At 41.5% G+C, this 14,668-nt stretch overlaps 2 protein-coding genes across 2 annotated transcripts; one reads left to right on the forward strand and one right to left on the reverse strand.

The window, feature by feature from the left end:
* The first annotated feature begins 1,725 nt into the window (after positions 1-1,725).
* Positions 1,726-2,670, forward strand: LOC119411000 (olfactory receptor 10A6-like). Its single transcript, XM_037677919.1, has one exon. It carries the CDS (start codon positions 1,729-1,731, stop codon positions 2,668-2,670), a length of 942 nt encoding a protein of 313 aa, XP_037533847.1. The 5' UTR covers positions 1,726-1,728.
* An 8,911-nt stretch (positions 2,671-11,581) lies between these two features.
* Positions 11,582-12,532, reverse strand: LOC119411001 (olfactory receptor 49-like). Its single transcript, XM_037677920.1, has one exon. It carries the CDS (start codon positions 12,530-12,532, stop codon positions 11,582-11,584), a length of 951 nt encoding a protein of 316 aa, XP_037533848.1.
* Between the last annotated feature and the right edge of the window lie 2,136 nt (positions 12,533-14,668).

The following is a 14,668-nucleotide window of genomic DNA, read 5'->3' on the forward strand; positions in this document are numbered from 1 at the left end:
CGTTTCTCCTGGCCTTGGCTTTGGCCAAACGAGTAGGTGAACTACATGCACTGTCTGTTCACGAGCACCATTGTCGTTGGAACCCGGCTGGTTCCGGTGTTACAATCTGGCCTAACGTAGCATTCCTCTCTAAGGTGGCCTCATCTGTGACCCACTCTCTGCCTCTCCAGCTTGCTTGCTTCGATGCAGATGGTGCTGACAAAGCCTCTCTGCCCTGTTCGAGCACTGGAAGCAAACGTCAGACGGACAGCTTCTATGTGGCAGTCTGATAATATGTTTATTTGCTATGCAGGGCCTCGCAAAGGGCACTTTCGAAGCAGCGCCTTGCATGCTGGATTGTGGACGTTGTGGAATGGGCGTACACTCTGCAGGGCCACCAGCCACCCGTATCGGTACAATGCCATTCCACCAGGAGCGTTAGCGTGTCATGGGCCGCTATGAATGGGGTCACTGTGGAGGCGATATGTGTAGCAGCCTCCTGGTCATCCCCAAATACCTTTGCTAGGTTCTACAGGGTAAACCTGGCTGCCTTTCACCCATTGGAGGGGATCCTATCACAGCACCCATCTTCGTCTCAGTAAGGTGGGCACAGCTAAATTTTGTTTCTTCTTGTAGGTGTGATTCCTCAGGACTCTGTTGGCAATCGTCATCCAGTGCTTTAAGCACTGCCTCTGGCGGTCAGTAGGGATGAAATAGAATGAAAATTATGGCTGTAACTACGGTTCTATGAATCCTGGATGACCGCCAGAGCTCTCGGTCCCTCGGAATTTTGTGAGAAGATTAAGGGGCTACCGTTGTCACATGCTTATATAGACTCACCGGTGTTCCGGGGGTCACATGTGACTATGTTGGCATAAAATACTCGACCTGCGCATGCGCAAGAATGATCATTCAATGCTTTAAGCAATGCCTCTGATTGTCATCCAGGATTCATAGAACTGTAGTTACAGCCGTAACTTTTGTTTTAAAGGATCAGAGGACACCAGTTGTTGCAGGTTTTAAAGAACCAGAGGAGAGTAGATGTTGGCCATTTTAGAGGACCTGAGGAGTTGTTGGAGGTTTCTGATAAACCTGAGGATTGCAGTTGTTGGAAGTTTTTGAGGAATTTCCTATTGAAATTCACAGCAGTGGGAGAACAGTAAATTTTTCAACGCTGTGTTAATTTCCCATTTTATGAAAGAGCCCATTGACCCAAGTCATAACAAGTTAAATTTGATCCCATTCATAACACGTCACCAGTACCAAAGCAGAACCAATCTGAGATCTCAATTCATAATTCAGTTGTTAATTGTTTTTTGTACTCTTTTGTTCCTTGGAAAAAATGTATAGCCTACTGGTGGGCATGCAATAAATATTTATCTCATTTTAAAGATTTTATTTTTGTACTTTGAACTTGAATCATACAACATCACAATAAAATAGCAAATGACTCATGCCAAACGTAAATGACAAACAAATATCACATGACTCTTTCACGTACACTGCACCAATCTCCTGCCAGTTTAAGCAAACAGTCACGTTCCTGAGTCCAACAGGAATTAGACTCTTTGCATCAGAGTGTTGCTGTGAGAAGATTAAAAGGACAGAACTTTGTCAGGACTGGAGACACTTTCATTCTCATCACAGCAGAACAACATGGCTGTTAGTTTCCTCACTTGAGTTTCAGACTTTAATCTGTGTTTTTGACTTTTAGTTGTTCAACTGTGAGTTTGAACTGAAAGGATCATAATGAATCTGACAAATGTCTCATATTTTATACTTTCTGCTTACATTGACACTGGAGTTCTAAAATATTTATTTTTCTCAGTGGTCTTGTTTCTGTATGGACTTATTATTTGTTGTAATGTTGTTCTGATCGTGGTTATCTGTGTGAACAGGAGTCTACATGAACCTATGTACATGTTTCTGTGCAGCCTGTTTGTAACTGAGCTGTATGGAAGTTCAGGCTTGTTTCCATTCCTGCTGGTTCAGATTCTCTCAGATGTTCACACCGTTTCTGTTCCACTTTGTTTCCTGCAGCTCTTCTGTCTTTATTCATATGGAAGTGTAGAGTTTTTCACTCTTGCAGTCATGTCTTATGACAGATATGTTGCCATTTGTTTTCCTTTGCAGTACAACACCCTGATGACATCTAATAAGACAGTTAGACTTGTTGTTGTCATGTGGTGTTATCCTTTTTTTAATTATGTGATTATGGTATCAATGACTGCACGTTTGCAGCTGTGTGGAAATATTATTAATAAAATTTATTGTGATAATCCCTCTATTCTTAAGCTGGCCTGCTTTAACATCACAATTATTAATGTTTATGCAATTTTTAACATGTTTCAGTTGTTGTTTATTCCTGCGATGTTGATATTATACACGTACATGAGCATAATCAAAGTGTGTATTTCTGGATCTAAGCAGACCCGGCAGAAAGCTGTCAGTACCTGCACACCTCATTTAATTTCTCTGTTCAACTTCTTTTTTGGTTGTTTCTTGGAGATGTTAGAAAATAAACTGAACATGAGCAGTTCTCATGGGATGCTTCGGGTTCTAGGAAACTCTGCAGTGGCTTATCTTACCACTTGTCAAACACTCTTTAACCCTGTGTTATATGGGCTAAAAATGTCTAAAATACGTAGTTCTTGTAAGAGTCTTGTTGATAAAATTTTACATCACTCCTAAATTGCAACCAATAAACAGTCTGTCATAGCTTGATAAGATGTTTAATAGTCTAAAACAAACTAGCGGTCTTTGGGAAACTGCAACAAAGCCAAGATTCAACTTGTCTGCTGCTTCCTTAGATAGAGAACTTTACTAATTGTCTTTTATGTATGTGAATGTTCCTGTAAAGTGCCCTGAGACAACTTTGCTGTGATTTGGCGCTATATAAATAAACTGAATTGAATTGAATTGTTTTCTGCAACATGTTTACAGTAGGGGTACATGAGTGATTCTGATTTCATAAATAATTTATTATAATATTGATTATTAATGATAATAAAAACCTTATAATCTAATAGGAATAAATATGAAATGTCCTACATATTCAGAAATTATTGATCCTTTTAAAGTTTTTCATTGTTTTGTGGTGTGAAGTGAAATACTGAGTAAAAATGTAAAAAAAAAAAAACAAGAAGAACAGATATTGATTTTCCATTGTTGTTGTTTTTGGGTGTCTGTCTCATGACCTGTCCAGGGTGTAACCCAACTCTCAAACAGTGACTGCAGGAAGTAGGCACATGCTTCCCTGCAACTCTGCATGAAAAAGCTGTTAAAGGAAATGACGGAATGAATGTTAAGTATTGATGCAACTGGGCAAACTAAAAAACACATAATCACTAATTCTGTTATTTCCTTGCAATCAACATAATTTCCATTTTATTATATTGTACTATGTTGTTAAAAGCTATTCTAATATTTTTTTTATGTTGCCACAGAGCTCACAAACGTTTTTTTCAATGGATCTCCGACTAGTTGGTCAAAAAGACCTTATTTGACAGACATTAGCTTTAGCTTTAAAAACAGGAATGTAAAAAGACTGTAGGGGTTCATGAGAGGATTCCAGTTTCTGCTCCTCCTCTGCCTGTCTCTAACCTTTTCTTCCACAGTCAGAAGCAGCAGGTGTTTTCTGTTAACCACAGCTGTGGAAACCACCTTGATGAGCAGAGACAGCATAAAGGATGAAGCCAAACAAACCACTGATGCGGGAGCAATGGTTCACCCACAGTGACGTAAACTTAACCCAAAACAAACATTTATCTTTAATTTAAGAAAAAATAAGTCTGATGTGAATTCTCTGTCATGTTTTTTTCAGGCACCTACCATGAAACCTACCTTCCTATATATATGTGTGTGTGTGTGTGTGTGTGTCTCAGTCACTTCCCTTAAAGAATGCAACTATTCTGTATGATTTACTGAAAACTTTTAGCATGAGCAAGGCTCACATCATTTTGTAGAGGGTGTAAGACATTCAGAAAATATCAATTCATAACTATAAAAACATAAATAAATAAATCCTGTCAATCTGAACAGTACCTGCAGTTTCAATATTCATCAGCTCTATCATCAAGTCATAAAAAAGTCTAAATAATGTGGAAGAATAAAAAGATTTTCTTACACAAGTTTTGGATTGTTCAGCTCAATATATTTGTGTAGTTACACCATTTTAAACATTCTTTGGTAAAAACAAGAAAATTAATTGTTTTAAACTGTGACTGTATGAGAACCATTAAAGATTAAAAATGCCAGTTCAGTCATGTAAACTCCTGTTACTGTGAGAAAGTTCTGTGATTTGGATTGGGACTCATCAGTAGGTTGATTTATAAAGAAACATAATTAAAACTTTTGTTTTCAGTTATTTTGAAACTTATGAACATTGAAATAGGATAAAGTAAAAAATAGTCACATAAAACTCTATTTTTATGACCCGATTAAACTGTTAATGTTTTGTTTTTGTTTTTTTTATGAACAGTATGTGCATATAAAGACTTGATTCAACAACTAGAGACATCTAACAAAATTGAGTCAAGTCCTCTGGACAGATTTAAAAAATTGTTGAAATTATTGAGAATGCATCAGGATATTTTAGAGACACCTCATTCAACTAGTCCATATAGAGTCAGAGATTCTTTACTGTCGTTCGCACCACATATGGTACATGTGGTGGAACGAAATTATGTACGCAGGGTCCCAGTTTAATCCATCAATAAAATGCATAAGAAAAACAATGATAACATCTAAGATATGAACTAAGAAAAACATCAACTAAAAAAACACTAAGCACTAAATGCATAAAAACAATATGTCGAACAGCAGCACGAACATGAGCATGAGTGTGTGTGAGCAGATGAGCACGCATGAACACATCAACATGAAACAGATCAGCAGCAACATGAAACAGATCAGCAGCAACATGAAACAAATCAGCAGCAACATTGAAACAGATCAGCAGCAATATGATGTGATTTTTCACAGTGATTATTCTGGTTAGAGGTTCATGAGTCTAACAGCCTCAGGGTAGAAGCTGTTCCTCAGTCTAGTGGTTCTACACTTAATACTCCTCAACCTCCTTCCTGAGGGGAGCAGGGCAAAAAGTGTGTGTGCTGGGTGAGTGGGGTCCTTCATGATGCAGGTGGCTCTCTTCCTGCATCTGGAGGTGTAGATGTCTGTGATGGTGGGGAGACTGACTCCAACAGTCTTCTGTGCAGCCTTCACCACTCTCTGCTAAGCTTTTCTTTCTGCAGCAGTGCAGCCTCCATGCTTCACGTTGATGCTGGAGCACAGGATGCTCTCCACTACACACCCGTAGAAGGAGGTGAGGACTGAGCTTCCCAGACCAGCTCGTCTCAGCCGCTTGAGGAAGCAGAGTCTCTGATGAGCTTTCTTGATCAGGCTGGTGGTGTTGTTGTCCCAGCTGAGGTTGTCATTCAAGTGTACACACAAGTACTTGTAGCTGGAGACCACTTCCACTGCAGATCCTCTTATGTTCAGGGGGGTGTAGGTGTTTTTGTTCCTTCTGAAGTCCACAATCATCTCCTTTGTCTTCTTCACATTGATGAGAAGGTTATTCTCCTTGCACCAGGTCTCCAGGTGTTCCACCTCTTGCCTGTAGCTGGACTCATCATTGTTTGTGATGCATCCCACCACCGCTGTATCATGTGCAAACTTTACAATGTGACAGCCTGGATGGGTAGCTGCACAATCATACATGAGCAGAGTGAACACGAGAGGGCTCAACACACATCCCTGAGGAGAGCCAGTTCTGAGGGTTATGGTGGAGGAGGAGAAGTTGTGGATCCACTGACTGTGGTCTGTTTGTTTAGAAGTCTAGTACCCAGTTACAAATGGAGGGGCTTAGTCCTAGTGTGAGTAGTTTGTCCATCAGGGTTTGGGGGATCTTGGTGTTAAAGGCAGATGTCAAGTCCACAAAGAGCATATGGACGCAGGAGTCCTTCTGCTCCTGGTGGTTGAGCGCATCCGACATCTTCAACGAAAAAAAACGTCTACACCACCGACATTTTGACTTCTTCCTTTCTGCCAAGATCAGATTAGGTAGGTGTGCATGACATCACCACGTTGTGCTGGCGCTGCAGGCATCCTTGTCACTGGGTTTTCATACAAAAACAGCGCCTTTTATATCGGTGAGTTATTTTGATGGAATGTTTAATATTGAACTTTAACGCTAATATCGGCCGATACCGATAATATTATGAATCCATATATATATATATATATATATATATATATATATATATATACATCCATCCATCCATTTTATTCCACTTCCGGGGTCGAGTTGCGGGGGTCGCAGCCTAAGTAGGGAGGCCCAGACTTCCCTCTTCTCAGTCACTTGGGCCAGTTCCTCCAAGGCGTTCCCAGGCCAGCCGAGAAACATAGTCCCTTCAGCGTGTCTTGGGTCTTCTTCTGGGTCTCCTCCCAGTGGGACGTGTCTGGAACACCTCACCAGGGAGGCGTCTAGGAGGCATCCTAACCAGATGCCCGAGCCACCTCAACTGGCTCCTCTCGATGTGGAGAAGCAGCGGCTCTTCTCCGAGTCCCTCCCGGATGACTGAGCTTCTCACCCTATCTCTAAGGGAGAGCCCAGACACTGCAGAGAAAAAATTTTGGTCGCTTGTATCTGTGAACTCGTTATTTCAATCACAACCCAAAGCTCATGACCATAGATGAGAGTAGGAACATAGATCCACCGGCAAATCAAGAGCTTTGCCTTTTGACTCAGCTCTCATTTCACCACAACAGACCGGGACAGCACCCGCTTCATTGCAGACACCGCACCTATCCGCCTATCAATCTCTTGCTCCATTTTTCCCTCATTCGTGAACAAGACCCCAAAACACCTAAACTCCTCCACATGGGGAAGGACCTCCTCCCCAACCTGGAGAAGGCACTCTAATATTTTTTGGCTCAAGACCATGGCCTCGGATTTGGAGGCACTTATCCTCATCCTGGTTGCTTCGCACTCGGCTTCAAACTGCTCCAGCAAAAGCTATAGATCACAACCTGATGAAGCCAATAGGAACACATGATCTGCAAAAAGCAGAGACGCGATCTTAAGGCCACCCTAAACGGATCCCCTCAACACCTTGGCTGCTCCTAGAAATTCTGTTCATAAAAGTTATGAACAGGATTGGTGACAAAGGACAACCTTGGTGGTGTCCAACTTTCACCGGGAACGAGCCTGACTTACTGCCTGCAATGAAAACCAAGCTTTGACACTGGTCATACAAGGACCTAACAGCCTGTATCAAAGGGCCTGGTCCCCATACTCCTGGAGTACCCCCTACAGGGTTCCTTGAGGGACACGGTCAAATGCCTTCTCCCAAGTCCACAAAGCACATGTAGACTGGTTGGGCAAACTCCCATGCACCCTCTAGGACCCTGCTGAGGGTGTAGAGCTGGTCCAGTGTTCCACGACCAGGACGAAAACCACACTGCTCTTCCTGAATCCAAGGTTCGGCTATCCGGCAGACCTTTCTCTACAGAAACCCTGAATAGACCTTGCCAGGGAGGCATAAGAGCTTGTACGTCCCGTAGTTGGAACATACTCTGCGGTCCCCCTTTTTGAATGGGGGGACCACCATCCCAGTCTGCCAATCCAGAAGTGCCCCTGATGCCCACACAATACTGCAGAGTCATGTAAGGCAACACAATCCCACAATATTCAGAGCCTTATGGAACTCTGGGAGAAGTTCCTCTACCCAAGGGGCCCTGTTATCATGATCTGACTGTTGCGTGTTCGAACCCACGTGCAGGAAGGGAATGAGGCTCCAGTAAATAAGTAAAAACAGTTTATTAATTAAATAAACAAAACAAAATGCTGACGGGGCAGCTAACTTACTTAAAGGAGGACACGAAGGGAGACAGGTCATGAAGCCTTAGGACAAGGACAATTCAGAGACACCGACAAGACACCAAGAGGCTGAATATATACAGACACTAACAAGGTGAAATGAGTGACACCTGCGGTGATTAGAATTAGACACAGGTGCAACAGTGCTGGAACACAGGAGGAGAAATGCTGAGGGGTGACAGGCAAACATGAGGGAAAACACAACATGTAAGACAAGACCCCAGAAACCCTACACCTGTAACAGAGGAGCATTTTAACCACTTTGGTGGAACTCTGACTTTGTTTAATAAACAGATTAACTTTGTTCTATAAAAAAAAAAGCTTATTCCAGTTAAGGCAACTAGCTAAGCTTAAGTTTGTTGACCAGATCTGACCTTGAAAAATTAGTCCATTCATTCATTACAATCACGCCAGACAATTGTAATGCGCTTTATGTTGGGGGAGTGGTGGCGCAGAGGTTAGAGAGGTGGGCTTGTGATCCGAAGATCGCTGGTTCACGCCCCGGCCCCGACAACATCAAAATTGTGGGTGGGGTAGGTGAAACACCCACACTTGCCCCCACCCTCATTCGCCCCACTCTGGGCCCATGAGCAAGGCCCTTAACCCCCACCATGTGCTCCCTAAACAGGTCTCTCTTGAAAATGAGTTCTCGTGGCTCAATGAGACTAACCTGGATAAATAAAGGCTAAAGGAAAAAAAATAAATAAATAAATGTTGGTGTCAGTCAAGTGTCCCTTTCACATCTCCAGCTCATCCAAAATGTTGCAGCTCAGCTATTAACAGGAACTCATAGATTTGAGCTCATTTCACCATGTCAGAATAGATTTTAAAATTCTCCTATTAACCTTTAAGTTCATAAATGGCCTTGCACACTCATACCTCTCTGACTTACTTCAACCATATGTTCCTTCTTGGGCACAAAGATCAGACCAGCTGCTTTTGGTTGTACCAAAAACCAGGCTGAAGCTCAGAAAAGATCAGGCTTTTTCAGTCATGGGCCCTAAACTCTGGAACAATCTGCCCATCAACGTTAGACAGGCCACTTCACTCCCTGCTTCTAAATCTCTTCTTAAAACACACCTGTATTCACTGACATTTAACAGTGTGGTTTGATTTACTATTTCATTGTTTCTCATTGTTTTTGTGTTTTTATGTTTTTATTTTTGATGCTTTTAATTACATCTTGTTATTTTTATTTACTGCCTTGATCTTATTGTTAATCACTTTGGTAACAGTTGCTGTTTTTTAAATGTGCTTTATAAATGAATTAGACTTGATTACTTGGTGTCACATTCTCATCAACATCCATCCATCCATTTTCTTTAACCGCTTATTCCATTTTGGGTCACGGGGGTCGCTGGTGCCCATGTCCAGCAATCACTGTGCGAGTGGCGGGGTACACCCTGGACGGGTCGCAAGTCCATCACAGGATTCTCATCAACACACTCCCTTCATTCTTGTGAACCACACATTCTCATCATTAATTACATTAATTGACAGTTTAGTGTAAATAATTCACATTCTACGTTTCTTGGTGTGCAACTGATTAAAAACCACAACTGGTGTTGTTATGTCTCGAGGAACTCAGATTGGTACGAGACCCGGAAACAAGACAAGACTCTGGTTAGGAAAAAGAACAGTGTTTATTATTTACAGTGTTTATATTATTTACTGGTTAGCTGCTGGAGCCCTGAGGATGAAAGAGAGGGTCAAGTGAGTCTGGTTGAAGGAGCTGAATGATAATATTAATCAGGCTGTTTTGTTCTCTTACATGTTTGGTCGTGGCGGTGAGGTACAGAGCCAAATCCAAACTGGGCTCCAGAGATGAAGGGCCAGGCAGGACAGACAAGGCAGGCAACTGGCTGGACGGCAAGGCACGAGGAACAGGACCGAAGAAGAACCAGGGCTGGACAGGACCCAAGGAGGCTGGATAACTGCAGACACAAAATCAAGGTAAGTATCTTTCTAATATCTTAGAAACACTGGCCAGGGGCATAAATACCATAGATGGCTTAATGCTCCGGTGAAAAGTAGCATATGACTGCAGCCTTATGTAGTGCAGGATCTCATCAGGTAGATGGTCGACAGCTGGTTGTAATTAGCGGCCATCTTGGAAAGAAGAGCTGCAGCCAGTGGTACTCTCACAGGTGTAGGTTTTCTACTGTCTAAATAAAGGTTGAATGAATATTATTCTATTCACTACAAATTGTGGTCAATCACCCACTGTTCTGTAAAAGACAGGTTATGAGTCACAGTAGACCAGACCGGGCCTCCAGCAAGGTTAAACTATTAACACTACTGAAATGAATTACTGGAATGTCCTTGTGCTGTTTTACTTATTCCTTTCTTTTTAACAGTTACCATAACAAGGCAAAACATTTAAACTTCACCATTTACATTTAAATACATGACATAAAATACCAGTCTCATCCTGTGGCTCCATATCCTATGTAACTAAGCATAAAAGTTCTGAAACTATATTCCCATTTTCCATCTCATTTAAATAAAGGTTGAAGAAAAAAAATCCCTCGACAAAATCAGGGCTGGCCCATTGCAGCAAAACACAATGGTTTTAATGAAAGTGGCGTGGTCTGAAACAAAATGGTGGTGTTGCGAGAAACTCTCTGACACATTACACCTCTTTTTTTCAATATAACTTAAAATTCATTGATGTAAAACTAACATAAACTTTGCTATTATCTTAATAAAGCAGAATGTGGGGATTTATTTACATTTTCTGACCTGCAGGTGAAAGCAGAGCAATGAGGACAGGATGCATCGTGTTTCCCTCCATTTTTTGTCTGAAGGAACACCGTACATGGGCTCCTCTTTACAGATCCCTGGAACAAATGAATAACAACATTTCCGCCCCGGCTTCAAACCTAGATGTGGCAGTAATTAAATAAATAATTATGTACATTAACCAAAATTATTAAAGTTAATCTTTCACAATTTACCACTTAAATGTGGTAATCCTGGCTTTAGGGGTGCCACACAGAAACTGGAGTCCTCACAGGGCTACATCCTTAATTTCCTGTTTTTAAAGCTAAAGCTAATGTCTGTCAAATAAGATTTATTTGTCCAACTATTCAGAAATCCCTTGAAAAAAATAACATTGTGAGCTTTGTGGTAACATTAAAAAATAAACATTAGAATAGCTTTTACCAGAATTGTACAACATAATAATATGGAAGTTATGTTGATTGCAAGGAAATGACTGAATTAGTTATTATAAATTATTTTTTTGTTTAGTTTGAATAAATCTAGTAATTCTTGAAAACTCTTTCATTTTTTTAACAGTTTTTTCATGCAACGTTGCAGGGAAGCAGGTTCCTACCTCCTGCAGTCACTGAAAAAGGAGGGTTACACCCAGGACAGGTCACGAGTCCGTCACAGACACCTTAAAACAACAAAAGAAAATCCATATCTACTTCTTAAATTTTTACTCAGTATTTCAATTCACATCACAAAACAAAACACTTTAAAAAAAAAGGAGCAATAATTTCTGAATATGAGGGTCATTTCATATTTATTCCTATTAGATAATAAGGTTTACATTATCATTAATAATCAATAATATTATAATAAATTATTTATGAAATCAGAATCACTCGTCATGTACCCCTACTGTAAACATGTTGCAAAGAACAAAGCCCGGTAGTTTGTTTTAGACTATTAAACATCTTATCAAGCTATTATCACAGACTTTTCATTGGTGGCAATTTAGGAGTGATGTAATATTTTATCTACAAGACTCTTAAAAGAACTACGTATTTTAGACATTTTTAGCCCATATAACACAGGGTTAAAGAGTGTTTGACAGGTGATAAGGTAAGCCATTGCAGAGTTTCCTAGAACCCGAAGCACCCCATGAGAACTGCTCGTGTTCAGTTTATTTTCTAACATCTCCAAGAAAGAACCAAAAAATAAGTTGAACAGAGAAATTAAATGAGGTGTGCAGGTACTGACAGCTTTCTGCCGGGTCTGCTTGGATCCAGAAATACACACTTTGATTATGCTCATGTACGTGTAAAATATCAATATTGCAGGGAAAAACAACATCTGAAACATGTTAAAAATTCCATAAATATTATTAATTGTGATGTTAAAGCAGGCCAGCTTAAGGATAGAGGGATTATCACAATAAATTTTATTAATAATGTTTCCACACAGCTGCAAACGTGCAGTCATTGATACCATAATCAAAACAGTAAGAAAAGGATAACACCACATGAAAACAACAAGTCCAACAATCTTATTAGTTGTCATCAGGGTGTTGTACTGCAAAGGAAAACAAATGGCAACATATCTGTCATAAGACATGACTGCAAGAGTGAAAAACTCTACACTTCCATATGAATAAAGACAGAAGACCTGCAGGAAACAAAGTGGAACAGAAACGGTGTGAACATCTGAGAGAATCTGAACCAGCAGGAATGGAAACAAGCCTGAACTTCCATACAGCTCAGTTACAAACAGGCTGCACAGAAACATGTACATAGGTTCATGTAGACTCCTGTTCACACAGATAACCACGATCAGAACAACATTACAGCCGATAATAAGACCATACAGAAACAGGACCACCAAGAAAAATAAATATTTTAGGACTCCAGCATCATAGTAAGCAGAAAGTATAAAATATGAGACATTTGTGATATTCATCATGATCATTTTAGCTAAAATTCACAGTTGAACAACTAAAAGTCAAAAACACAGATTAGAGTCTGAAACTCAAGTGGGTAAACTAACAGACATGTTGTTCTGCTGTGATGAGACAAAGTGTCTCCAATCGTGACAAAGCTTTGTCCTTTTAATCTTCTAATAGCAGCACTCTGATGCAAACTGTCTAATTCCTGTTGGACTCAGGAAGGTGGTTGTTTGCTTAAATTAGCATTAGGAGATTGGTGCAGCATACGCAAGAGAGTCATGTGATATTTATTTGTCATTTATGTTTGGCATGAGTCATTTGTTTTTTCATTGTGATGTTGCATAATTCATGCTGAAAGTAGAAAAAAATCTATAAAATGAGCCAAATATATATATTTATTTATTTATCTTTTGTATTTTCAAAAGAACAAAATAAAATGGCCGAAGTTGAGTTGTGGGGGCAGTAGCTTGAGCAGGGAAGCCCAGCCATCTCTTTCCACAGCTACCTCTTCTAGCTCTTCTGGGAGGACCCCAAGGCATTCCCAGGCCAACCAAGAGACATAGTCTCTCCAGCGTACCCTTGGTCTTCACCGGGGTCTCCTCCCAGTCGGACATGCCGGGAGGTGCTTCGGGCACCTCCCTGGGGAGGACGAGCCCCTCCCCCAGCCAGGCCTGGGGGAGGGGCTCGTCAGCGAGCGCCTGGTAACCTGGTCTCTACCCATGGGGCCCAGTCGGGCTTAGCCCAAAGGAGCAGCATGAGTTTGCCTTTGCCTGTGGACTCACAACCTACAGGAAGGGCCATAAAAGTCAGTTGCATGATGCCATGGACAGTGGCCAAAGGCGGGGACCTTGGCGCTCTGACCCTGCCTTACCAAAGCTGGTTCTTGGGACATGGAATGTATCCTCTCTGGCAGGGAAGGAGCCTAAGCTTGTGCGCAAGGTTGAGAGGTACTGACTAGATATAGTTGACATAAGAGGAGTTGACTAAAGGAGGTTTTTCCTACTCTAGATCCGTCCATTCTGGCTATAGTAAACAGTAGTTTATCCACTGGCGTGGTACCAAAAACGTTTAAACATGCTGCTGTCCAGCCTCTCCTGAAAAAACAAACCTTGACCCCTCAGTCGTTTCCAACTTCCGGCCTGTCTCCAGACTCCCATTTGTTTCAACACTACTGGAGAAAATAGTCGAGTCCCAGTTGAAGTGCTTCCTGGAGGGTCACGCCATCTTAGAGCTATTCCAATCTGGCTTTAAACCTCTCCATAGCACTGAAACTGCCCTGCTGAAGGTCTTTAATGACATTTTCTTAACCACTGATACCAGTGATTCTGTGTTGCTTGTCCTGTTGGACCTCACAGCCGCCTTTGACACCATCGACCATGAGATCCTCACATCCCAGTTCAACTCTGTCTGCTTAAAGACTCTGGATCATGTTGCTCCTGTTAAAACTAGAAAATCAAAACTCAGAGCAGAACCTTGGCTGAGTGACGTCACCAAGGCCGTTAGGCAGCAATGCAGGAGGGCAGAGTGCAAATGGAGGAAAGACAGGCTGCAGGTCTCTTTTCAAATACTTAAAGAGAGTTGGCACCATTATCAGAAAGCAGTAAAAGCTGCTCAATCCAAATACTTTTCTGATATCATAACCTCAAACTCTCAACCCACGTGTCCTCTACCCTAAACTCTGTTCTCCATCTCACTGAACCATCACCTCGGGAAGCCTTGACTGAGCTGTGCGAGAACTTCTTACATTTTTTTTTTTGCAAAAATTGCGACCACCCGGGCTCTCATTTCCCCTCAACTCATGACCCATCCATCCCACCGCAAAATGTAGCTCTATTTGACCATTTTGAAACCATCACTCTATCTTCTCTAAAGCAGGTCAGGTGCAGCTTGAAACCATCTGGTTCCCCCTTTGATGTGGTCCCCCCTAGACTACTAAAGGAGGTTTTTCCTACTCTTGGTCCATCCATTCTTGCTACAGTAAACAGTAGTTTATCCACTGGTGTGGTGCCAAAAACCTTTAAACATGCTGCTGTTCAGCCTCTCCTGAAAAAAACAAACCTTGACCCCTCAGTCGTATCCAACTTCTGGCCTGTCTCCAGCCTCCCATTTGTTTCTAAAATACTGGAGTCCCAGTTGAAGTGCTTCCTGGAGGATATGCC

The sequence above is a fragment of the Nematolebias whitei genome, chromosome 6 (assembly GCF_014905685.2).
Source record: "Nematolebias whitei isolate Nwh7 chromosome 6, NemWhi1, whole genome shotgun sequence".
NCBI classification, from domain to species: Eukaryota; Metazoa; Chordata; class Actinopteri; order Cyprinodontiformes; family Rivulidae; genus Nematolebias; species Nematolebias whitei.